This window comes from Poecilia reticulata, linkage group LG23 (assembly GCF_000633615.1).
Source record: "Poecilia reticulata strain Guanapo linkage group LG23, Guppy_female_1.0+MT, whole genome shotgun sequence".
In the NCBI taxonomy this organism is placed as follows: Eukaryota; Metazoa; Chordata; class Actinopteri; order Cyprinodontiformes; family Poeciliidae; genus Poecilia; species Poecilia reticulata.
Window position 1 is genome coordinate 6,175,629 of NC_024353.1, and position 24,194 is coordinate 6,199,822.

The 24,194-nt window shown below is 39.2% G+C and overlaps 1 protein-coding gene across 4 annotated transcripts in view; it reads right to left on the reverse strand.

Annotated features, from left to right (window-relative positions):
• Positions 1 to 215: 215 nt before the first annotated feature.
• The window catches only part of ptpn12 (protein tyrosine phosphatase non-receptor type 12), a 42,504-nt gene continuing 18,525 nt past the window's right edge, over positions 216 to 24,194 (reverse strand). The window contains exons 3-18 of one of the 4 annotated variants that reach the window (XM_008400757.2): positions 23,382 to 23,458; positions 23,192 to 23,287; positions 22,189 to 22,227; positions 21,176 to 21,247; positions 20,983 to 21,042; positions 19,740 to 19,882; positions 19,079 to 19,145; positions 18,920 to 18,997; positions 17,898 to 17,996; positions 15,367 to 15,452; positions 10,299 to 10,488; positions 8,302 to 9,241; positions 5,034 to 5,105; positions 3,751 to 3,804; positions 2,658 to 2,742; positions 216 to 1,879 (exon numbers count right to left, since the gene is read on the reverse strand). In XM_008400757.2, the coding sequence (XP_008398979.1) occupies positions 1,870 to 1,879; positions 2,658 to 2,742; positions 3,751 to 3,804; positions 5,034 to 5,105; positions 8,302 to 9,241; positions 10,299 to 10,488; positions 15,367 to 15,452; positions 17,898 to 17,996; positions 18,920 to 18,997; positions 19,079 to 19,145; positions 19,740 to 19,882; positions 20,983 to 21,042; positions 21,176 to 21,247; positions 22,189 to 22,227; positions 23,192 to 23,287; positions 23,382 to 23,458 (2,168 nt within the window). In that variant the 3' untranslated portion in view covers positions 216 to 1,869. The remainder of the gene's footprint in view (positions 1,880 to 2,657; positions 2,743 to 3,750; positions 3,805 to 5,033; positions 5,106 to 8,301; positions 9,242 to 10,298; positions 10,489 to 15,366; positions 15,453 to 17,897; positions 17,997 to 18,919; positions 18,998 to 19,078; positions 19,146 to 19,739; positions 19,883 to 20,982; positions 21,043 to 21,175; positions 21,248 to 22,188; positions 22,228 to 23,191; positions 23,288 to 23,381; positions 23,459 to 24,194) is intronic. The other 3 variants (XM_008400756.2, XM_008400758.2, XM_017302896.1) reach the window with 3 other exon arrangements.

The following is a 24,194-nucleotide window of genomic DNA, read 5'->3' on the forward strand; positions in this document are numbered from 1 at the left end:
GGCGCTTTAATATTTCTGTCAAATCCCAGTTTCAAGTGTTTCAGGTGCAACATTCAGACCCTGAAACACAGATATACCGTGAAAAGATTTTTTTTTTTTTTTTAGAAAAAGGACAAAAACAGTAACAGGATTTTGGCCAGAGCTACTGACACCCCTGGTGAAGATGTGGAAAAACTGTTCAAATAATAATAATAATAAAATAAAAATACCCCAAAAAATATTCATCTTTTATTAGAGAAACAATTCTTACAGAGAAATGTTGAAAAGTCCAGCATGTAATGTCAGTACATTTATTCAGCGAGGGGACGAAAGTTAAGATTGTTTTTAAACAAAGTCACAGCTGGAACAATCGTTGGTCCCTCTTTCAATTAACTAAATGCAACTTAAACGTTTCATAATTTACACTTCTCCATTACTTTATAATTTACTAAGTTTCTATTAGCTCTAGAACAGTGATCAGAAGCTGTGCATTTTGGTCAAACAAAATTAATATTAAGCTTTTCCCACATTAACCAGTCCAGGTGGGTTTGGTGTGAAAGAACGAAGATGCTGAAAACCGCTTTGCGCCTGCTGTTAAGTACAGTAGTGGATCCGTGATGCTGTGGGCCCGTTTCTCTTCCACAAACAATGGGAATACTGATAAGAGTACAAAACAGCTAGAGCTCTTTCTGTTAATGTTAATTAGTAGCAGATATTCTTAAATAAAAATCTGTTTTCAGTGTAGGATTGCGCTACTGGAATAAAAAATACATTTAGTTTTAGGCTTTTGACACATCTTTACCAGGGGGCCCCGAAAAGTGAAACCAGAAACATACATTTTTTTTTGACATTTTAAGTTCTGATAAATAAACGATTGATCTTTCCAATTTTGCAAATGACTTATGAATTTTTCTGCTGTTTCAAAAACTCCCCCATCAATCTTGCAGCCCAAGCTACATTTAACTGATTGGTCTGACAGATTAAGTAAAAAAAAAAATAGAATAAATAGAAATAAAACTTTCTGCACTTGAGTTTCTCAGACTCGGTAGCGAATAGATTAAAGCATATAAGAAAAATAAAAGGGAAATTCTCACACATTAGTGACTCAAAGTTAGATTTAAAGGTAAAACTTTGAACTTAGGTGAAGGGGTGTCATTATTCAACAGTGTAATTAGCAAATATCCCATTAGCATTCGGACGCCAAAAAAAAAAAAAAAAAAAAAAAAAAGGGCGTAAAAATGGAAAACAGTGGAACCCGATAGAAAAATTACCGAATGGTGGAAAACCCTCAACGCTCCAGTATCCATCCTGATCTCGTGTGAAGTAGCACCAGAAAGAAGAGACAAAGAGAGAGACAGCAATACAAAAGAAGTCGGAGAAAGTACCCAGGCAACCTCTGCATACCCAACTGAAAAGGTTGCATCATGAGTACGAGATTATCTAAGTTCGCTTTGAAGATTGTTCGTTCAGCGGGAGGCAGCAGAACCACTTCTGGGACAGAGATCTGCTTCGCCGCTCTCTAGCTTTTCCTGATGAAGTTGCTTTTCTTCTCATTTGGCTTGAAACTAGTTTAAGAGTCTCTTAGATCTCGCTTCATTTAGTGTAAAAAAAAAAAAAAAAGAAGAAGAAACTAGGCTCTTCTTTTAGCCCGCTATCAGTATAACAGAGAGAGATCCCATGTCAGCTTCTACAGAAGTCAACAATGTGAGGAGCAAAAACTCAGGAATAAAAGTCTCTTATTTTCTTTTCCTGTGTGCCAGCCTGTTCTTTTTTGGGCCGATCAGTCAGGATGCCGTATCCTAACAGGGAAAGCAGCCGATGGTGGATGGATCCTTCCATCATGTCCACTTCACAGGGGGTTCTCGAGGGCCTTTGGGCTGAGTGCAGCGGTTACCGAACCCTGAAAGGAGAAAGGCTCTTTAGCTGGGTTTGCTTTTCTTTGGACAGAATAAATGGCACCCGAAAGTTTCCCTCCGTTCTGCCTGCTCTTAAAAGCCAAATGTTTCCGGCACACGCGGTCCAAAGCTAGATTTCCCTTCAGCAAAGGCAAACGCCACACATCAACAAATATGTCCGTCAGTAACATTCTCTGCAAATGTGCTGCGATTCTTTTTTTTTTTTTTTTCCTTCAGGCTTGTACCCCCTAAAACCCTCTTTAAACTTATTCCTATTTTGTCACATTCCAACCACAAACTTCAATGATTTTTGCTGAAATTTATGTGACATACCAACACAAAGTGGTACATAACTAACGTAAAAGAAAAATGATGAAGGTTTCTTTTTTTTTTTTTGCAAATAAAAGCCCGAAGTGGTTTGGATATGTGTTAAGAACTGCAGTGTCGACACTTTGTGGAACAACAGCTCGCTGAAATTACAGCTTCAAGTCTTTTAGGTTGCGTCTCTGCCAGCTTTGCACATCTAGAGACTGAAATAAATTTGTAAATTCTTCTTTGTAAAATGGCAGATTGTATGGCGAACCTTTGAACATCAATATTCTTCATTTAATTTAGGTCTGAACTTTGACTGGGTCGTTCAAAAACAATAATATGTCTGATGTTATTCTGCGTTGCAAATAAGAGTCCAAGAACAAAACACAAAAGGAATGTGAATAATTTGTGCAATCCACTGAAGGTGACCAGTACGTCACATATATTAATGAAGGTTGACGGCACACTTACCCACCCAGGTCTACTTTGCTAACTCCTGCTGTGCCGCCGTCTGACGCAGACACCACCGGCGACGCCTCAGAACAATCAGAGACATCTGGACATAAAAACAAAAAACAGACAGATTAATTCAAATGAAAATGCTTTGACGAAATACTTAAAATGCGGATACGGCTACAATAATTTGCAATGAAGATCTGCATGCTTCTGTGAGACGGTCTTCTTTAAAAAGTTGCAAAATTGATCAAAGCTACTACAAGGAGGTAAATTCCATGCAGATTTAAAAGTCTGGCTTTTAAACATTGAATAAGTCAGACTGGAGATGTTTTGATCCGATCTCGGTTACTGCTTGGGGTCAGATCCAGACTTTTTTTTTTTTTTTACATGATTACCCAGAAAACCTTTTCCTCCTGTACTGCATGTCAGCTGCAGTCATAGTCCTAACCTGCTTTTATGGGCTGCGTGGCTTGTAGAACTTTTATCACTCAGGCTTCATTATTTTCTTAATCTAATCAATTGTTGTGTTTTTGTGCCCTTTTTACAATGACATTCACAGTGAAAGAGAGACTGTATTAGCTGCTGAAACCTTCATGCCACACTGTTTCATAGTGATCGCTAGTCGGAAGAAAATACCTCCCCTGCAGTACTGGTATGGGACTTGACGGGACCAAATAAAAAGAAGTCTCTCGGTTTTCTTAAAATTAAATTTGCACTCGGTGAAAAAAACACTTCCAAGTCGAAGAGTAATTCCCTGCGGATGAAGCCGCAGACCTGCACCAGAACCGGTGAAGCAGTAAATTGGCACTAACAATCATTAAACAATCTTCACAGCACTCATTTTTATTGCACCTCTCTGCAGAGTTGTTTTATCTCTCCCTCTCCTTTATCTGCTTTACTCACACGCTTTCTCAAACAGCTGCCCCTGACTACTGTTGTCGCGATTATCGCTCAGCGGCTAATTCATGAAAGCTTTCCATTTCCTCCTCCGCTCACCTCTGTGAGCACTCGGACAAATCTGGAGGAAGATAAACGATCGGTCCTGTACACACCGAGGCAAAGAACCAAAACCACAACTGAGGGAAGAGGTCAACCAAAGTGTTTGTACCTTTTTGTGAGCAGCTCCACTCAGCTAAGGCTGATGTTTTCACTTCCAGAGGATCTGAGAGAGGAAGACGATCGGTCAGTTTCAACGTTTTATTCACGGACACGTTAAGAGAAAAGAGGAACATACTGTCACACACTCATCCCACTCAGGCTACTTTCAGAATCAGACTTTACCAAACCCAAAAATAAAGAGGAAAATCTAAACCTTCGCTCCAAAGCGGGCCTCGGGTTTTAAATTCTTTGTCTGCTGGCCCGTCTTATAAACCCACGTTGAAAAGATGCTCACATAACTTCAGTTCATCTTCAATATAAATTTTTTTTGTGATGGACCAAAAGAAAATGAGGCATAAGTGGAAGATGGTAAGAAAAAGCAGTTTTCTTTTTTAAAATCTGCAATCTGTAAAATGTGGCATGCGTTTCTATTCTGTCCCCTTTACTCTGATGCACCTAAGGAAAATCCCCAAATCACCAAAACACCAGCAGCTGTAATCAGGGTTCCTTCACACTTGCAATGTCAAAATTCAAGATTTTTTCAAACACAATTTTTAAAATCAGTCTGGAAATCTAAGTGTAACACACCGGCAGGTGTCAGAAATTAAAATTAATCGACACCAACTAAGCAAAAATTGCTGTGCATTCTCCAGAAGTACTAATCTTTCTCTTTTAGACAATAAAAAAACTCCACATAAAAAAAAAGACTTTTTTCCCCCATGTCATCTAGATATTAAAAAGTGCAATTCTATACCTTTGCAAACTTTCAGAGAGAATATAAACCGTTTACTACAAATCTAAACCATACTTTTGAGACTTTTTTTGAAGGAAAATCAAAAACAAAAAACAACAGTGTACCTATTTCCTTCTAATTCACAATGATGCCCTATTTTCTGTTAGTCCATCACACAATGTGGGCTTAATGTGACAAAATCAGAAAAAGTGTTCGTTGTGTGAATTCACGGGACCTGTGGTCAATGCTGCCCTCTAGTGTCGAAACAGCGGTAAAGTCTCCAAGAAAAGCACAACTTCTGCTCCAACTTGTTTGTTTGGATGGCAGAGCATCACAAAACATGAGGAAAACATCATTACCTTTCCACACACAGCGCTGAAATTAATCACAACCCAAAAAGCGCCAGCCCACCACTTGAACACATCTCATCTCTTCTTTGTATTTCAGCCTCACGGGTCCATCCGGCTCTGGAAAAGATGGCCGACAGCATGGAGGCAACCCAGTGAATCTGCGCCACCGCAGATTCACCCACCTGAAGACTGTGACCAACACAAACGCACCTGTGGCCAGTATGAAGGACTCGGGGGTTCTCTCAGGGAGAGGGGGAGGAGAGTCGTCACTGTCCCAGCAGTCTGGGTTAAGAGGTCAGAGGGCAAACGAGAGGGACAGTTAACAACTGGCCGACAAGAGAAAGAGAAGTGAAAGCAGTCTGCTGTGATTTGAAACACTGCTCTTGTTTCCAATATCATTTATTATTCCAGAGGGATTTGTGACATTTTAATATTCCAAAGATTGAGCACTAAAGTCATATTTATGCCTGTTTTCTTTCACTGTTGAGATTTACTCTCCGCAATATTAACTTTCCAAAAGAAAGGCCCTTCCTCCATCAATATCGCTGTTTTTGAGGCGTAGATGACATTCACATCTTAAAAGTTTTATGCCTGCACACTGTGTAGGTTTGAAATTATATTAATCTATTTGTCCGTCTATCGTATTAATATTTTATGGGTGCGCGTTCCGGATTAGTTGACACGTTTATAGCGAGGCTGCAGATTTACTGCTGCTCTAGCTGGGTTGTTTGATGAGGAACGCGTTTGAGGCTTCACCCGCCAGCAAGAGCCAATATATTTTTCTTGAACAGAGAGTTTTCGACTTGAGGGAGAAAATGTAGTTTTGCTGAAACTGCTTCATAATACGTGTAAAAACGAGCCTTTAATCACTTTATCATAGAAAACCACTGCTCTGTCCTTTATTAGTTTTCGTCACAGACGTTACGAGGGCTTAAACATTCGCATGTCACTCAAAAAGTAAACATGCTTAAAGGCGTCCAGGTCAATAACGAGAACAATAGCCATAACATAACTGTACATAAACAATTTCATATTTAATTTATTATAATCTCCAGGTTCCATCTGTATTTAGGTCCTTGTTCAATAAACAAAAATGATTAAGTTGGTGGTTTCTAGTAAGAAATTGTATTAATATTCTTAAAATTGAATAACTAAAAGCTTTAATAAATATGCCCTAGTATTTACAATAATTCCTAGCTGATATAAATGATTTATTGTTAGTGTCTTCTGAGCATTTTAATCATAACAATAAATATGCAAATCAAGTAAATCACATTGAATATGCTTCTTCAGATATTTGAATATTTGAAGTTCATGTTTTTTCTCGCCGATGTCAGATTTACATAAACGTTAGTAAATCTGACATCCAAGCTAATAATTTTATCCTTCAGACGACTAAAATGCAGCCACACGTCTTCAAGTTTATTAGTGCCAACCCCGATTAGAGCGTCTCCGTTCGAAGTAACTTCCATCTTCTGTTGTTAGTTATGAATTCAATAATAAAGTTCATCCAACCACCACGATGCTGCAGCTTGCTCGCCTCATTAACAAGCAGCCATTAGATCATTGCAACAATCAAACAGCCGCCGTTAGCCAGCGGTAAGTAAAATCGCCACTGCCGAAAAGAGTGCCAGAAAGCGAAGCAGGCCAAGACGCTCAACCTTACTAACCATCGTTACGACGGCGAGAACAAACATCTCCACCACCATAAACCAGAATAGGAAAAAAAAAAGAGAGAGAATCAATAAAAGATCAGGAGGAATTTCAGCCTTTAAACCACCAATTGACTAAACCCACATCCTGTAGTCATGGCAGCAGAGGACAAAACAAGCCAACAGGGTGACACTGCTCTGTTCAGCCCCGCCGTGCACAAATGTGGCACCAATCAGTATCATGCAGTGTTGATCCTTAGCCATCCGACATGCACTCAAGTTCACACACAACCGCAGGATTTCGCTCTCATTCCCAAACCAATCGCTTGGACAAACACAGACAGGAGGGGAGGAAAGAGGAGGGAGTTTGGACAGATGTTTGGCTGCAAATGTTTGCAGCATTCCTTGCAAACCAAACCAATTAGTGAGAAGTCATGCTTTTAAGCAAGACACATGGAGTAATAGTGCTGCACATTGTTCCCTCTGCTTCTACTTATAAGCTTCCTGTGTGTCTTATGATGAGTTTTTTTCCCCTTAAGTTAAGAGGATTTGTTGACATTTAGAGTGTCTTGCAAAAACAAAAGATCCTTGAATTTTCCCACATTTTGAAGCACAAACCAGAAAACAGACCAACACAAAGTAGTGCATAATTGCGAAGTGGAAGGAAAAGCACTCCGTTTTATAACAAAAACACTTAATACATAAAGGCTAAAGAATGACATAAATTTGTTTATTAAACTTTTGATTTTTAATCAAGGTAAAATTACTATTGACAAATTTCTTGCAATGGAAAATGTTAAGTACAATATAAAGTACTTGTATTTTAACTACCAAAACTTTGATAATAAGTATAACTCCGGACACTTTTACTGAAGAGACAATGCTGCACCCAAATCACTTTAATTTAATTTCTTAAACTTGAATCCTGTTCTTATGTCTGCTGATAAATTAGTTTAACCATGCCTAAAAGAATTTAAAAAATAGATGCTTTTCAATTAATAGAGAAGTTTTGGATCTACAATGAATAATATAATATATATATATACACTGCTCAAAAAATAAAGGGAACACTTAAACAACACAATATAACTCCAAGTAAATCAAACTTCTGTGAAATCAAACTGTCCACTTAGGAAGCACACTGAATGACAATGGGGACCCTCGTCGGGTCAATCAGTGCTGCTTCCTAAGTGGACAGTTTGATTTCACAGAAGTTTGATTTACTTGGAGTTATATTGTGTTGTTTAAGTGTTCCCTTTATTTTTTTGAGCAATATATATATATATATATATATATATATATATACACACACACTTTTATATATAAAGCGAGAAATTCACACCATGTTTTCAAATGTGACATTTTCCTTCCACTCAATTATTATTGTTCCAGTCACAATAACAAATTTTGCAGGACGATAAACTATTCCAGAAATTATTGTGATAAATGATAGCATTGCCATTTTGAGACCATATTCAACTAATGGCATATTAATGCAAGTACACCCACTCAAAGATAAAAAAAATATTCTAAACCACATTTAATAATTGTTCACTTTAGACAGGGAAAACAGCCAAAGTGCAATGCAAACTAACTACTCTGTTTATCAAAATGGCGACTTTTCAACAATATTAACAACTGAAGTTTATATTAATGACTTATTTATTGAGACAGGCTTAATAATTATGCATCGACTTGAGATGGTCTATGACACAAAACAATTTTAAACTATTTAAGGTGAAAATTGAAAAAGTGCGTAAGTGGATAAGTAAAAGGGTGTTAAGAGGTGACATATTGAATTAGAAAGTGAAAACAGCTTGACTTACTTGTTGGGCTTGCAGAGGGTGATGGGATCTTCTGTCCCGCGATGGACATGGGCAGCACCTTTCTGACCGACTGCTGGGTCCCAAGGGGAGGCGAGGTCGTCACGGTGCCTGTCGCCGTGGAGACGTTTTTGTGATAACCCTCCTTTAGCTCGGACATCTCCTCGTTCCCCTCCTCCTCCGAGTTATCGGAGTGCAGGGGGTTGGTGAAACTGAGCGCAGTCCTGACAGGAGTGGAGGAGGAGGACGACGACGAGGAGGAGGATATGTGGGACGAGGAAGAGGAGGATGGAGCGGCTCTGTCCGAGGAGGAAGAGGAGGAGGAGGTCTTCGGAAACGGTTTTTCGGGGCTGTTGCAGGAGTGCGTCCATGTCGCGTGGCCGGGTTTCGCGTCTTGCGTCTTCTCCTTGCCGTCACTCGTCACGGGAAGGTGGTTGGGTCTGGTCAGGACGCCCTCGTCCGAGTGGCTCTCTCCGCATCCGCCCGACCCCCCCTCGGTCCCGGAGTCCTCCGACAGAGAAGAGCTGGACGTCAGCAGGGTTTGACCGGAACGGGCTTTGAAGGCGTGGGCCCTCTGCAGCGTGGAGCCACTGGTGGTCGAACTGTTGGCTCCCGTGGAGGAGGAGGTGTCGAAGCTGCGAGGTCCTTCCTGCAGCGGAACCTTTTTGATCTCTATGCTGAGCTTCCTCTCAATCCGAGGGGCGCCGCAGCACTCGACGACCGGCGACAGGGGCGAGGAGGGCGTCGGAGTCTGGCTCGGGCCCGACTCGGACTTTGTTGACGTCGACGAGGATTTGCTGTTGTAGTTGTCGTTCAGGTCCAGGTGCGAGACCTGGGTCTGTCGATTCTGGCTTTGTACATTCGGATCCCTGGGCTCTGATTGGCTGGCAGGTTTGTTGAGACTGGATTCGGACCGGTTCTGCTGCTTGTTCGCTTCTTCGTTCTGTAACCAGCAAGAAACGAGAAGTGTGATCTCCGGAAAGAAAAAAACATCCAACAAAGCAATCTTTGATTTTCTTATTATGAAGCAATCCTAGATTTAACCTGATAATTATTATAAATGAAGCCAAACGTTTCGGCACACATAGCCAATTCTGGAACTTGTTGCTTCTTTTCTAGGAAGTCTGTTTTACAAGAGCATTTTCTCATTTTGTGCCATTTAAAAATTATAAATTAAAGCTAATAGTAAAGACAAGAACAAATCAGGTTTTACGGTGCAGTCAACATTTGTTTAAAAGCACCTTTTAATCTGTGAAACAGTAACAACTTAAAGTCAGTCGGACTTGAAGACAATCGGTCAAACGATTACGAGAGCAAAACGTGAGCAGCTTTGTTTGTATTCCTGGCTGCATCTCAATCAGGTATTATTTTGTTGGTGGGTCATTCAGTTAATCTGGTGATATGCAAATAAAATTTTGTTTTGTTAGTGTAAAGAAAACCCAACTATGGCTCATGGGGAATTTTACAGAAAACTTTAAAAGACAAACACAAAACTTTCCTGTGACATATTCCAACAGCACAAATATTTTAATAAATGGTAATAGTTTAGTATGTAGTCTGTTGTTGTTTTGTTTTTTTTGTCTTTTTCTGCCTCTGGTGTTTTCCAACCACATTCATACAGTTTATGAGATCTACTCATTTCCTTGTTCAAGCTGAGCCACAGTAGAGTTTGTTATTGCTTTGCGGGAGAAGAGATGAGAATCAGACCTTGAGGGAATTTGTTCATTTTCTTAAATCCCTTTTTATTCAAAGATCTTTATGTAAATAAAGCCTCAGTCACATCTAATTTCATTTTGGACGCACAACAAAGCTTCTACAAACAAACTTAATGTTCAATTAGCATAAAATTACCTAAAGGAAACAACACAACCAGGCTTCATAACATTTTAAATTAACTTTACTGAAATTCTGCGCTCTCTACCATCTTTCATGCGTTTTTACACATCCTTCAGTCACACGTAAAACGAACGAATATGTTAAAATAATATAGTTCGGCTTACCTCTTTCAGGCTTCGCTGCGTGGTATCCAGGACATGTATGACAGGTTTGGGATGGTAGCGGTCGTTGTCCTGCCGCACGTTGGTGACGGTGGGGAAAGCAGACGGTGGAGACGGGGTGAGAATCGGGGGGACGGGGTGAGCCTCGGGGGGCTGGAGAATCTCCTCCTTAACGTCGCCTTCCACCTGTGAACTACGCCAAACCACAGAGGAAGAAAATGATTAGTTTCTGATGGAAAGAGGGTAAAAAGACAATTTAACAATCATTCCACTTGTTTCACACTCTGTTTAATGGGGAAAAGGAATATTTCTCGGATATCACCACTAGAGGGCAGGCTTTCAAAAAGTCTGGCAGTAAAGTCCAGAGTTGCTCTGCTGAGACAAATTACATGTTCCCAGATTTCAGGGTTCGACTCCCACAACGTTTTCAGCCCATATTTTGTGGATTTATGGTTAAAATAGTATCTGAGCAAACTGGAAAAACATCCTTAGAATCTGATTTATTTCTCTTTAACAAAGTTTAGATTCAGGGATTGTAAATAAATAAAAAAATTATAAAAAATAAATAAATCTCTAAAATGCACAAGTAGTGCATGTTGAGCTTTAATTGTTGCACAAATTCAGCTGCATATAAGTGTGAATCACACACAGGATACAAAGTTACACACCAAGGCATCGCTCCACTCCCCCAAAACGGGCGTTTACACGCCGGTGCGCATGCAACGGCAGCGGTGCGGAGAAACAGCGAAAGGATGTGGTGGTGTGCTAATTCAAGAGCACATGACTGAGGCTGCGTGGATCAAAGGCAGACAGACAGAAAGTCAGACAGGCTAGAAGCACAAGGGGATTTCCTTTCCTTCTGTGCGGCAGTCGGGCCATAAAAGCCTTTGTCATTAAGCCTAAGTTTCTGGAGTACAGCTGTCACTGGCTTATTCTTTGAAAGAGGCTGCAAACTGCTGAGCTTCTCACTGTTTATTTGTCTCTGTGTTACGCTCAGCTGAGGCAGAGGAAGCTGTTAGACATTGAAGAAAGTAAGCCCACGAGATGTTTGCTTTCCTTTATAAATACTGTAACGGCACAAAGTCGAGTTATTATTAAGTTTTGTTTTTGAAGCGCAGAGCTTTTCGAACTGTGATAATGTTCTGCTGAATCCCAAAAATCACCTATTGGGAACTGTAGCACATTAGGCTAAACATTATCCTTTTGCCCTCTTTAATAAAGAAAAAAAAAAAACACCAAAGAGGATATCTAATTTTTATCATATTTGTTGCCTCGTGAGGAAAAAATTTCTATTTAACGATAACAATGACGACTTACGGTGACGCTGATTGCTTCTGTAGGGATATGGATTATCTGCATAAAACTACATGAGATTAAACTTGAATGATTTGTAGGGGACAGAAATCATTGTGTTCTCTAGAAACGAACGACACCAAAACCAGCACAAGACACAAGAAAAAGATTAATCGAATTAATCATAATGAACACGTTATTCAAATAATCGTCAACTAACTTAAGTAAGTGATCAATTGCTAAGAGGCCGTTTGCAAAAAAACATACTCAAAGCAGCAATTAAACAAAAATTGTACAAGTAATATTTTGTATTTTTGAAGTTTATTGAATGTTAAGACAGTAATGTGTTGCTGTCTTTTAGGCAATGTTTCTTTCCTTATTTAAAAAAGGAATTGATTTGAATCGTTTTCTGTCTTTCTAATATTGTATGAAAGCGACTTAAGTTGTTAAATGAAAAATCGATTAATTGTCGGAATAACCAATGGAATACTTGATTACTAAAACAATGGTTCGCTCCAGCCATGCTCATCTTTATTCTTAGTCCATTAAAGTGGTCTAAATAAACTTTACAAGCTTTCTCTGGACTTCAGTTGCTCCTTCAATCCTTACTAACTAAATTGACTAATGAACAATTGCAGGACAAAAAAGCCCTCAATGTTTTCTCATTAAGAAAGGACAACCACCAGCTTATTGTCGACAGTGTCTTTTTTTTTTTTAAATAATCCATATCTCATGATCTTAGGTGAAGTTAGGAATACTACATTGGTAAATCATGAACATGTTTATTTTCTGGCACAGCTCTTCCTTCACCTTGACACACCGAAGCGTCACTCGCTTTTCTCATTAGAAGACAAGCGGTTAAAGTCCAAAGAAAAACTCCGAGGGAGATTCAGAAACCTCAGAGAACCACGGAGAAGATCAGCTTAAAAGGTTAGGAAAAAGGTTTGGCTGCTTAGAAACGAAATGTGAAGTAGCGAGGGACGATTCAAACACTTCATAATAAGATTAACAAAGGCATATGTTAAGTAACTCCTACATGTTACTCTATCCAGCTCCTCTGCTGAGCTCTCCTCAGAGAGCGCGTTGCGTTTTAAACAGCGGCACGGTTTCTGCTGCTCGCTTTCGTGGACGCTCCGGACGGGAAGCTGAGAAAGACGTCTGCTTGTCCCCCGCCGCATGTCAATAGATTCACACTGACAACCAAGAAAAGTGGCAGAGCGTCACACATATTTAGGTCGCTCCCTCATTCCGTCGAGCCGGACAAGTAAGGCTCTTTTCTTTCAATATTTAAGATGTTGGAAACACACTCTGAGCGAGAACTGAAGAGCTATTGAGGACTAAAAGCCGAGTGTGGTGTAAATAAGCACGTGACAAAGCTATGACTCCACTCCTGCTGTATCTCCCTCCATCTCTCTCTCACACACAAACACAACTATAATTTCCCTTAAACACACACACTCACCAAAGTGACCCAGTGGGAGAACGTGGCTTATCTGGATAAAAATAGCTCGTACCATCAGCAGATTAGGCTTGAATAAGTTCTTCACATTACTTCTTGAGAGACAGAGGAGGCATACTGAGACGTCAGAGGAGGACAGGAGGCGTAAGAGACACCCAGAATACCCTCTTCTGTCCCACTTCCAGGAAATCTTGCTATCTTGGCTGCGTCTCAAACTTTAAATTTGTGTGTTTTAATAAGAACAGGAAAGAAGCTCTTCAGTAAACAGCTCACTTACAGCCACATCCTAAAATTAGGAGCTCTGGAAAATGTTTCCCATCAAACCAAGGGGGAGAAAAAAAGGGGGGGAAATGAAGGAAAGTAAGAGTAGAAGAGTCTGAATTTGATAAGAGAAAGCAATAAAAAAAAGTAGATCGGATGTCGTCATATTTATGAAACTAGAACTTTGGTTGAGTTTGTTTACCTCAGAAAAATGGTTGGTGGTGTAGCGGCAACAGAAAAACATTTTCCTGACAAAATAAACGGCACTGAGACAAATGTTTGAGAAAGTGAAATTTCTCCAAAAACAAAATATGGACCTTTCCAGTAACTTTTACTTTCTGATGTGTACCCTGCACAAAAACAAATGCTAATATCAATTTAAACAACTGAACATGTTTACTCATAATAGGCAGTTGCTCTTCTGCCTTGATTTTTTTCCCAGTGTCTGAGTTACATGAATGAGAGGTTACAAAATATTTATGTCCCGACTTTTAATTACCAACATGTAATATTAGCCAGACGTTACTTTTTAGGTTGGAGACAATGGACATGGCTGACATGTTGTGACTTTTAGCTGCTTCCCTTCACTGATTTTTACAAAGCAACTGCACAGCTTGCTAATATAAAATACTATGGAAAACAGTTGCGAGGAGAAATGGGAGATCTGATGATAATACTGGTCAGAAATAGAGCAAGAATAATTACGTTTATCTGAATGATGCCAGAATTTTCCATTTATCCATTTTCTTTGTCAAAAAATTCAATTCTTTTAATTAAAATGTTTGTCTAAAGTGGTCTCTCGTCAGAGAATTACAGGGACTGTCACAAAGTTTTACATCTCTAAGTACTTTACATCTAGATCAAGCTTGTGATTTTTGACAATGTTTGTCTTAGAATTTACTTTTTGCTGGACAAATCGCCATTCCTACAATTTATTTCAATCATTTTTTTTACATTTTTCAACTTTGGACATGGAAATGACCTAAGCCATTGTAATCTGCCAGCCTGAAACTAACAGAAATAAAAGCCTTTAAATTTAGTTTTCGAGTTTAAACCTAAGACACCATCTTCAAAAATATCTAGGCTGTTTTGCTGCAGCTGCATGTGCAAACAATGAATTCACTAAATGCCACAAATGATCAAGCAGAGGAACAACCACCACCCAATATGGTGCTAAAGCAAACATTTCTTGTCAAAACTTTATGTAACAAGATATGAAATGATATACTGCCTCCTGGCAAGAAGACATCCTCTCAGACATTAAAGCTTTAGTACTGAGGCAACTTTTAGGCATCCTTCAACCTTGTTAAAAAAGTTGTCAAGTGTTATATATGGCTGCAAGTAATGGGGGGGAGGGTAATGCATTCTGTGGATAGACTGTAAGAAGTGGAGCAGAACCCCTGATGGGCACATACTGCACAGCTGAAGTAGAAAAATGTCAAGTGAAGGAAGGGGAGAGGGGGAAGAAATGAGCAAAAAAACAAGATGAAAAAGAAACAAAGAGAAATAATATATTTTAAAAAAGAGGATAACTATGTATTTATATATATAAAACATCAAAGTGTTGGTGTCTGAAACAAAGCGTCTGGATGTGCTTTAAAGACTTTTTGTTTACAGAGAAAGATGAAAACTTTAACTCGCCTCGGGTTGCGTTGTATCCAACGTTATGTAGAGTTGCACAGTGTTGCAGCGAGTTGCAAAATGATTTATAGATACAACTTTGCCTCTGGTAGCCATAACCAGCCAAACAAAGGCTTACTGAAAAACCAAAGGCTGGCTGCATCTGCGGGTTGATTCAGAGCACAGGAGCCAGGAACCGTTTCTCTGTCGTCAGGTCATGCATTCACTGACAGAAACGTACAGTATTGTAATTTATTTATTTTTTCTCCCAACATAACACCACCTCTGCTATGTTCAACAGCGTTCCGCCTACTCGTCAACCCGAGGATGAACCTGTTAATTCATCTCTGTGGAGGATGAATGTGACTTGGTTTATTCTCAACGGTTGAGTTTAGCTTGTTTGGTTAACAGGAAAACATGAGGAGGATGAAGTATTACCTTCGAATGCGAGGAGGTTTAGGCGGCGGGGTGTCCCATCGTTCCTCGTCTGACTGAATGCTCGTTTTGTCCGGACTGCTTTCGTTCTGCACAGACAAAAAAAAAAAAAAAAAAAAAAAAATATATATATATATATATATATATACACACAAACTCACACCTTTTTCAAATTCGAAGTTTATGGTTAAACTTCGAATTTAACCATAAATTAAATTCTTTCTTCCCCTTAAGATGCTCTAAGAGTAAAAGTTACAAGTGACTGCAGCAAAACTGCTCCAGAATAGAGAAAATAGTTCTGAAAGTTACCGCCTTCCTCCAAACTACTTTCCTTTCTTCTTCTCTTGCTTTTCTCTAGCTTTTATTTTATTTTGCCTGCGAAAACTTTAATGGCCATAAACTCTTATACTAGACTAGAGCCTCTGGTAGCAAACGTCCAAAGCTCTGGCTCACTAATCGAACACGTATGCGAACATGTTTGGTGGGAGACCATCGAGCGCAGAAACGAGTGTGGGATGAGCGTATGTGTAGGCTTCATTGTTCCTGTTGCCGTGTGGAGCACCTTGTGTGGGCATAGTAATCACTAACAATGGCAGACTGGACATGAGTCAGTCTGCGAAGGAACTTAATCAGATCATCTCTCTGATAAACGGTGGGCTGAGACAGGAGTTTGTTTTTGGACTACCAAACAAGTAACAGAAGTTTTAATCAGCAGCAAAAAACATAATGCAACGAGTTTAAATGCAACAATGTACTAAAGTGTCACATTTTATTATTATTTTGTCATGTCCTACTCCTGTAGGAATATTAAAATTAATTTGTTTTTTGCTCTTGTTGTTTATTGCATCAAACGACATAAATTAATGTGTAATGAGTGGGTTTCATTAGAACATCGATGATAGTTTTCCATGCGAAAAGAACCTTAATGTGATGTTTTTAAGGGAATAAGGACCGTTTCCGTTTAGTGCAGACTTATTTCTATCTTATTAGATTTGTCTGGCTCCCTCAGGGTCAGCCATTGTTTTGGAATCACCCACACATCAATCCTGAACGTTTCCGAACACCGCTGCGAGATCTGGGGAGGGTAAATTAAAAATCTGGCGGCTCAGACGTAGCGGAGGCATGTGGGAGCGTCGCTCTCATCAGGATGTGATCTCTGCAGAGAAACAGCCGGATCAGCTGCACCCAGCAACATTGTTTAATAACGTGCGACAGAACGTCATCGCTTTCCAGTTCCCTTCTCTTTTTATATACGGTAAGACAGTATCTTATGTTTAGAAAGATTCTGGTTCACCTTCAGAGACAAAGACGCACTGTGGAAAACAGATACTCTGTATTTTTAAAAACCGAAAGATTTGTTGCCCTTTCCCAAAGGACTGGTGTCTCTCGTTTAAGAGTCAAAGTGCATCGATACCAGAGCTTCCTGAGCAGGAAGTCGTCTGGTTTTCTGCCAGAACTCTCATCATCTGTGGTTTTTAGACATTACAATCTTCCTATTGTTTGCACAGAAGCAGAAACACATCAAAAACAGTTGTTGAAGAGATAACTGAAGAGGACTCCGAGCAAGTTGTGATGATAATGAAATCATGTGGTAATCTTACCAAACCCTGCAAGCAGACATTTCGTAAGACCTCACGACATTATGTCAGCTTTAAAAGAAAGAGGCATGATATGGCGCTAAAAGAAGGTGAACTTTTTCACACTTTCTGACATTAGAACAACCATCCAACTGGGTTTTTATGTCCTAAACTTACAGAAAGTAATGCATAATTGTAAAATGGAAGGCAAAAAAAGCTACATGATTAAATGAACAAGTAACAATCTGAAACATTTTGGATGTATTCTGCCCATTTTATTCTGTTACCAATGAATAAAACAATGTTTATTTGTTATCCACATGTTGGCTTACCACAAACCAGTATGTGTAAGAAGTTTTTCTGGTCAGAGGGACAAAAATGAAACTTTTCTTTGTGCAAACACCTTAGTGTTGCAGAAAATTAGGAAGTGCGCAAAGTTCACATTGTAAAACACGGTGGTGGGGGCATCATGGGTTTTCAGTAAGAGCTGGTTTATAGGAAGACTGTGTGAAGTTGCAGGTTTGAAAATCACCTATAATCACCTGGTTTTACTCATCTCAATTCTGTGAATTTGAGAGAACCGTTACATTAACATTTTGACTCCGTATCCCCTCTAAAACAATACGAGATCGGTTTGTATCCATGTTTTCGTCATGATGGAAGACAGCATAAAAAAAGCCTCAATGAGGTCAGTGGTGGCAGACAGAACAAAAGTTTTTTTTTTTTCTTCCAACAGAGGAGCTTGTCTGGCATTAGCCTGAACGAAAAGATATTTTTCCTTCAGGCACAATCCCTCCTGATCTTCTGAGTTTTCAGACGGCAGACTCTCCTCCTTTTCTCCTTCCCTCTATCCCCCCTGTGACTAATTATTTGGCTTCTTCCTACTCCAAGTGTTACTCAGCCACATCCTGTCTCTCCAACACCAGACGAAATCAGTGCAATGTGAGCGTGTCGTACCATGCCATCATGTATCTGCGTGCTGGTGGGGCTCTCCAGAAGTTGCAGTTGTTTCTCGAAAAGCTGAGCGATTGCTCTGTGAACCAACTCATACTGCTCCTAGATGGAGAGAGGATAAAGGCAAAGTGAGTCAGGCCAAGCAGAGGAATAAAATGTTGATGATACAATTGAAAGATTCAGTGACTCGGTTTAAATTTAAAAACTCATTCATCTTGAATGTTTCTCTTAGGAAGAGTCTATAAATCTAATGCATGTTAGGGGGAAAAAAAGCACGGTATGAAAATCGACAAGAAATGAACTTCAAAAATACTGGCTTAACAGTCTCAACCGGCAAAACAAGAATGTTGTGACATTCAAACAGCCTGGAGGAAAAGTCAGACAAGAATCAGGGAAGACGACCGCAGCTGATTGAAACAAATCCAGTCTGTCTTAAAATGAAAGAAATCGATGTAACTGGGTCCAACTTGCTTTATACCAATCAATAATGTTATAATAATAAAATCATAATAAAAGCATTTCCTAAATGCTGATGATTGCATAAGGAAAAAAGTGACCAGGATTAGCCAGTTTTGAGCTAGTGGTCGGAGAGTAAAACAAAAAGGAAAAGGAAAAGAATCTGTTCTTCGCCTACTTCAGCAAAAGAAAAAAAGAAACAAAAAGGGAAAATAATGTAATATTTTTCATTCAGCTAACGAATATCAAGCACATTGTACTTGTGCTTGGTATTCGCCACTTAAGTGTGGCGAAGCCCACACTTCAGTGGCGAAGGCAGCAGTGAGGGAAGGATGCAATTTTTTTTATTCAAACTGTGAGTCCAACCTCAGCAGATAACAGGAAGGCAACTACAGCAAAGTCACGATATTACAGATCATTTAAAATAATAACCTAATGATCATTTTAAATGATCTGTAATATCTTTACTGATCATTTCATCACATGTTGTGACATCAGAAGTGATATCATGCCTCCCTAAATAAAGGAATCCATTTTGGATGCTGTTAGAAGAAGAAGTAAGAACAAACCTTTGTTTGGACAGCTGAGTGCCGCTGCGTCCTCATCTCTTGGATCAACCGGAAAACGTTAAAGTCCTCTGGAATTTTCTAGAAAGAGTTCGGAGTGGACGTTGGATTTTAAGGTTGATGTGAAGAATAAGGTGTCAAAGGTTCATATTTGTTGCATACCCCAGCTTTGAGAAGATTCCACGTGTAGTCAATGGCACAAATAGCCCCCGTCCTCCCACAACCTGCACTGCACACACAAACAAATCCCATCAAAGAAAGCACTCACACACACGAGAGTTTTAATCCTACGGCTAAGATGAAAACTCTCCAAATGCTAGCTCTATTTTCTATTAGCGGCCAGGCAATATACACTTAAAAAAAATTGATGTTTAAAAAGCAGAGCAACACCTTCTGCAGACAGGAAGGCGACAGAAGCTATAGAGGCTAATCGCTGCTTATGTATAAAATCATAAAACCTGATCTCATGCTGTCAAACAGCTTGCTGTGACTCTAAAGTGCCGGCTGTCTCCACATCAGCCCACACAAAGCATCTTCACAGAAACAGACACGCAGCTTTGAGTCCTGCTGGGTGACACAGGAACCCGGAAACGTCCCCAGGCTGCTCATTACAGCTTATTACACACACATGGAGGCAAGCCTGTGCGCTTGTGAGCAAACACATGTGCAGCGGTGAACTTGAACGCTCATTCTTTTAATGCAATCTCTTAAATAATTATGGGTTCTTAATAATTGCTGTCATTTTGATCAGTATGATAGTCCAAAGCTATAGTAATATGTGTTATAATAATCACATATTTTTGCTATTTTTGTGTGAGCTTACCTGCAATGAACACAAATAGGAACGTCGTCGTTCTCCTGGTATTCCCGCATCAGTCCGATCATATCCAATATGGAGTCGAACGACGATGGGACGTCGTGATCGGGCCAGTTGATGTAATGGAACTGAGATATCCTCCGTGTTTCCTGCAGGGCAAAATAAATAGTTAAACTTAAAGAGCAGATTTTGAAAATTTATTTTATTATTCTTTTACTGGATGTATGATAAACTGAAACAAAGCAGAGCAGAATTTGGTTTTCTGCCTTGTTTTACAACAAAAAAATAAAATGAAAAATAAAAATCTGAAGAGTGGAATGGGTTTTCAGCCCCTCCTAAGCCAATACAAAACCGCATTTTACTGCAACAGCTGCAAGTCTTTCAGGGCACATCTCTACCAGCTTTGCACATCTGGAAACTGAAATTGTTGCAGCTTCTTTGCTAAGTAGCTCAGTTAGAGTGGATGGTGAGCATCTGTGAATGTCAACGCTCTCAGCTGGTTTTAGGGTTGAACTCGGACTGGGATTCTGTACGCTCCGATCAAAATTATTGCCCTCTGGACATTTTGCCATGAAGACCAAAATGTCCAAGTTGAAAGCAGTAGTGGGGAACAGAAATTGGATTTTAATTTTTTTATGTTTTTGTTTCTTTTTTTCCCAGAAAAGACGCATTGTGTAAATCAATGTAGGAAAAACCAAACAGACAACATAAAAAGTGTTCTGACTCTTCTGTCTTCTGTTTCTCAGATTAAAAATAAAAGTTTTTTTTGTGTGGTTCAAGTTACTAAAAGTCAGCCTCTGCCTCTGTTTCCAGTCTTTAGCAGGAGTGTTTTCTCATGACTGCCCTGTATTTAGTTCCACCCACCTTTACTCTGACCACTTCCTGCTAAAAACAAAAAACAAAAAATTGCATCCGGCTGATGCTGTTGCCACTATGCTTCATCATAGAAAGTGTGTGCATGGGTTGATGCAGTGTTAGTTTTCCACAACACACACAACCTCCACGGCCTTCACAGAACAGCTGAGCGTCGACTGAGATTATGCAACACAGATTGACTATTTACTGCTGTATTTAAGGCAGCTGATTACACTGAATTTCATTTAGGGGTGTTTGAGTTAAAGAGGCTCAATAGAAAAGAAAACAACACTTTCCAGCTTCATTGAAAAAACATAAAGCTAATGCTTTTTCTTTAATTTCATAATTATGAACAACTACAGAACACAAAGACTTGTGATCTTTTAGGACTCACGTTATTATTCTGCACCGTCAAAGTCCTGATAAAGTAGTCCGTTCTTTGCTGCTCCGATTCCTTGAAAAAAAAGATGAAAAAATAAACATTTTTAATAATCCCTGACTGAAGCCGCACATCACAACACAGTGTGAGATGAACGCTTCTCTTTATTTCAACACACGCCTGTAATATTGCACGTTTCTCGACTTACACAGGAGATTCTGAAAGGGCCGAAACTCAAGGGCTCCTCGTCTCGTGATGGAAAATACCGCTCGCATTTTTTCTAAAGCAGAACAGAGAAGCCGTTACCACAAAGGGAGATGCCGCTGCTTCCTGCGCACACAAACCTTTTGTAGTCTGAAGTACACAATCGAAGTGACAAGAACAAAGGCAATGAGAATTAAAGCAGAAAAAGACAGAAAAGTCTATTTTGACAAGTGTGGACTCTCAACTGCTGAAGGATGTTTGGTGACGGAAAAAGTACAAACAAGACTTGCAATTCATTTATATTGATCAGTTGTTTTTTCTTTTGCGTTCATTTTGTCTTACACAAATATTAAATTCTGATTATATATAACCACATCTCTTCAGATTCTCATTTTATTACATTTTTTTAATAGACAGAAATCTTTCAACTATCCTCTTAAAATGGTTTTCTTCTTTTCTGTAATTTAAAGTTTTCTTGCTATAACACTGCTTCCCCTTTAATTAATCATGCATAAAAGTTTTAAAAATATGCTGTGCTTGAACAGATTGGAAAGATTTTTTCAAATCAATCTAAATAAACACAATCGAATATGCAAAGTTGATTTAATCTTCCTCCCACAGCCATAAGCTGCTTATTTAAATACCTTATTATCAGATATGAGCATAATAGTGTAGCACGAATACACACGAGGAAATACAAGCAATTTATTTCAACCCAAATGAAACGTATTCAAGGTTTTTATTAAAATGCTTTTTTAAAAATATAAAGACGTTCCGGTACATGCAGGAGAGACAAAAACATCCACAAAGAAACGCTAGAAAATCTGAAAATCTTCAAGGATAAACAACCTTCAACAGTAATGCCAAAGAATGAAACCTTGGGAGGGGAAAAAACAATTCTTTGAGATTTTGTTGAAGGTTGTGCAGAGACGGCGTGCCGCAGCTTTGATGGAGGCAATAAAAACAGAGATGTCTGTGCAAACACTTTGTCTGAACTGACACGAGTCACAGCCTTACCCTTCCCATCTCAAATTCTCGACAAGCCATTATAATAACCTGCAGAGACACAGACAGGAGGAATTAATACAAATCAATACATGCACAAAGCTGAACACTGCATGTTTGGTAAGAGATGCCTAATATGATCTGAGCACGCTGCGTTTGTGCAAGTTTTAATACGAGGAAACGGTTTCCAACACATTTTCATGATGCCTGTAATCCTGAATTATTTTAACAGACACCGTTCAGGAGGTTGCTACAACTTACCAGAATACATAGATGAGGAAATGTACATATAAATGAGTAAATACACATAGAAAAACATATACAGATCATCATTTAGATTTGCAGCCGTTTTATTTCATAAAACATTAAAATAGTGCCCCTCGCTGGCCCTAATACTGAAATTCAATGTTGCTGCTTTGCCCGCTCGTTTTTAAAAGCTTTCAAACATGATTTCTTGAATATGTTTTGACCTACGTGAACCTTCATGCAGAGTCAAGTCTGAGATCTTAACCCTTCACACAAAGTAACACGTTTGTGGCTTCCTGTTCGTGCTAAACTAGAGCGCCAAGTCGGTTTATAAATGATTTTCGACTTAATTTGATCGTCTCTTGTTTGAAAATGAAGGTACTTGGATGGATCAACTCTGAATTTCAAATGGATATGGATAAAAAAAAACATAAGAACTGGAATATTTCACACTTTTCACAGATTCTTTGAAATAAATTTTGTGATTCATAAAAACTTTCATCCTTTTGTTATATATTGTTTGTGATCTATACGTACGATGTATGATTCCGTCAAGGAATTTGGTTTTATTTTAACAGATTCTCCTGAGAAAAATAATATATTTTCAGCTCAGACACATCATTTTGACTCATGATAATGATTTTTATATATATATAAAAATCTAAAAGCAGGAATATAACCTAAAATGCCTGTTTTTACTCTGGTTCATGTTTGTGTAACCTTCACAGCACCTAAATAACGACTCTCCTCTACGGTGGATCACACTCACAGCGACATTGTACTCCCAGTTCATCCTCCAGAAGTCGATGACCGTGTTTGGGAGCGGACCCTGAGTTGCGATGTAGGCTTTCGGGCCGTCGACACCCTGAATAAACATGCAGTGGAAGAATAAATCAAAGAAATCATGGTCCGAATCAAAACTAGACATAAATCCACATGATTTTTTTTTTTTTTTTTACCTTTATAAAGTTTGCATTGATGTAATCTGTGTCCTGATTGGTTGTTTTTAATGTCAGCTTTACTCTAGTGTGGTCAACTGTGGGAAGGAAAACAAAAGTGATTTAATGTATTTATTTATTTCTAATAGTGAGCACAACAGCGATAACAGAATAAGACAGGAGGTGAAAACGGTCAAACGGGGCCACGGGGTTTTACGCTCGGTTTCAGAGAGAGGAAAAAAACAACAACATCATCCTCATTGCTATGTACAGCAGCATCTGTGTGCTCACGTGCGTGTCTGCATCTGTTATGGATGAACCAGTTCTTCCTTTGCCTTATCAGCTCATTCACTAAAAGCTTTAATGAATGGATGGGGAGAAAGGAGAGGGTAACAGAGGATAAACATATTAAGGAAAAAGTAGGACAGACGTTGGGTCACATAAGCTTCCCTGAGGTTGTTACGCACAGAAACAAACAAAAACATCCCATGACTTGTAAAGATGACCGTTTATTCAGCGCACAGACCAAAAAACAAAAGATTTTCTTGTAAAATCTTCACATCATCCTTGAAATGTTTGCGCTCATACTAATCTCTAACCTTTATTTTTTTCTAGGTGCTAATATTATCTCCGATGAAATGTGGATTTGTCTAGTCAGGCAGTGACCTTTAAAGCTGAGCTGATAGATGCACAAATTTTTTAAAGCTGCAGCCCTTGCAGGACACAAGGTTGCAGAGAGATTAGAGTGAGAAAGCGCTGCGACCGGATGAAAACTGCGAGCATTATTCTAACACACACACACACACACACACACACACACACACACACACACAC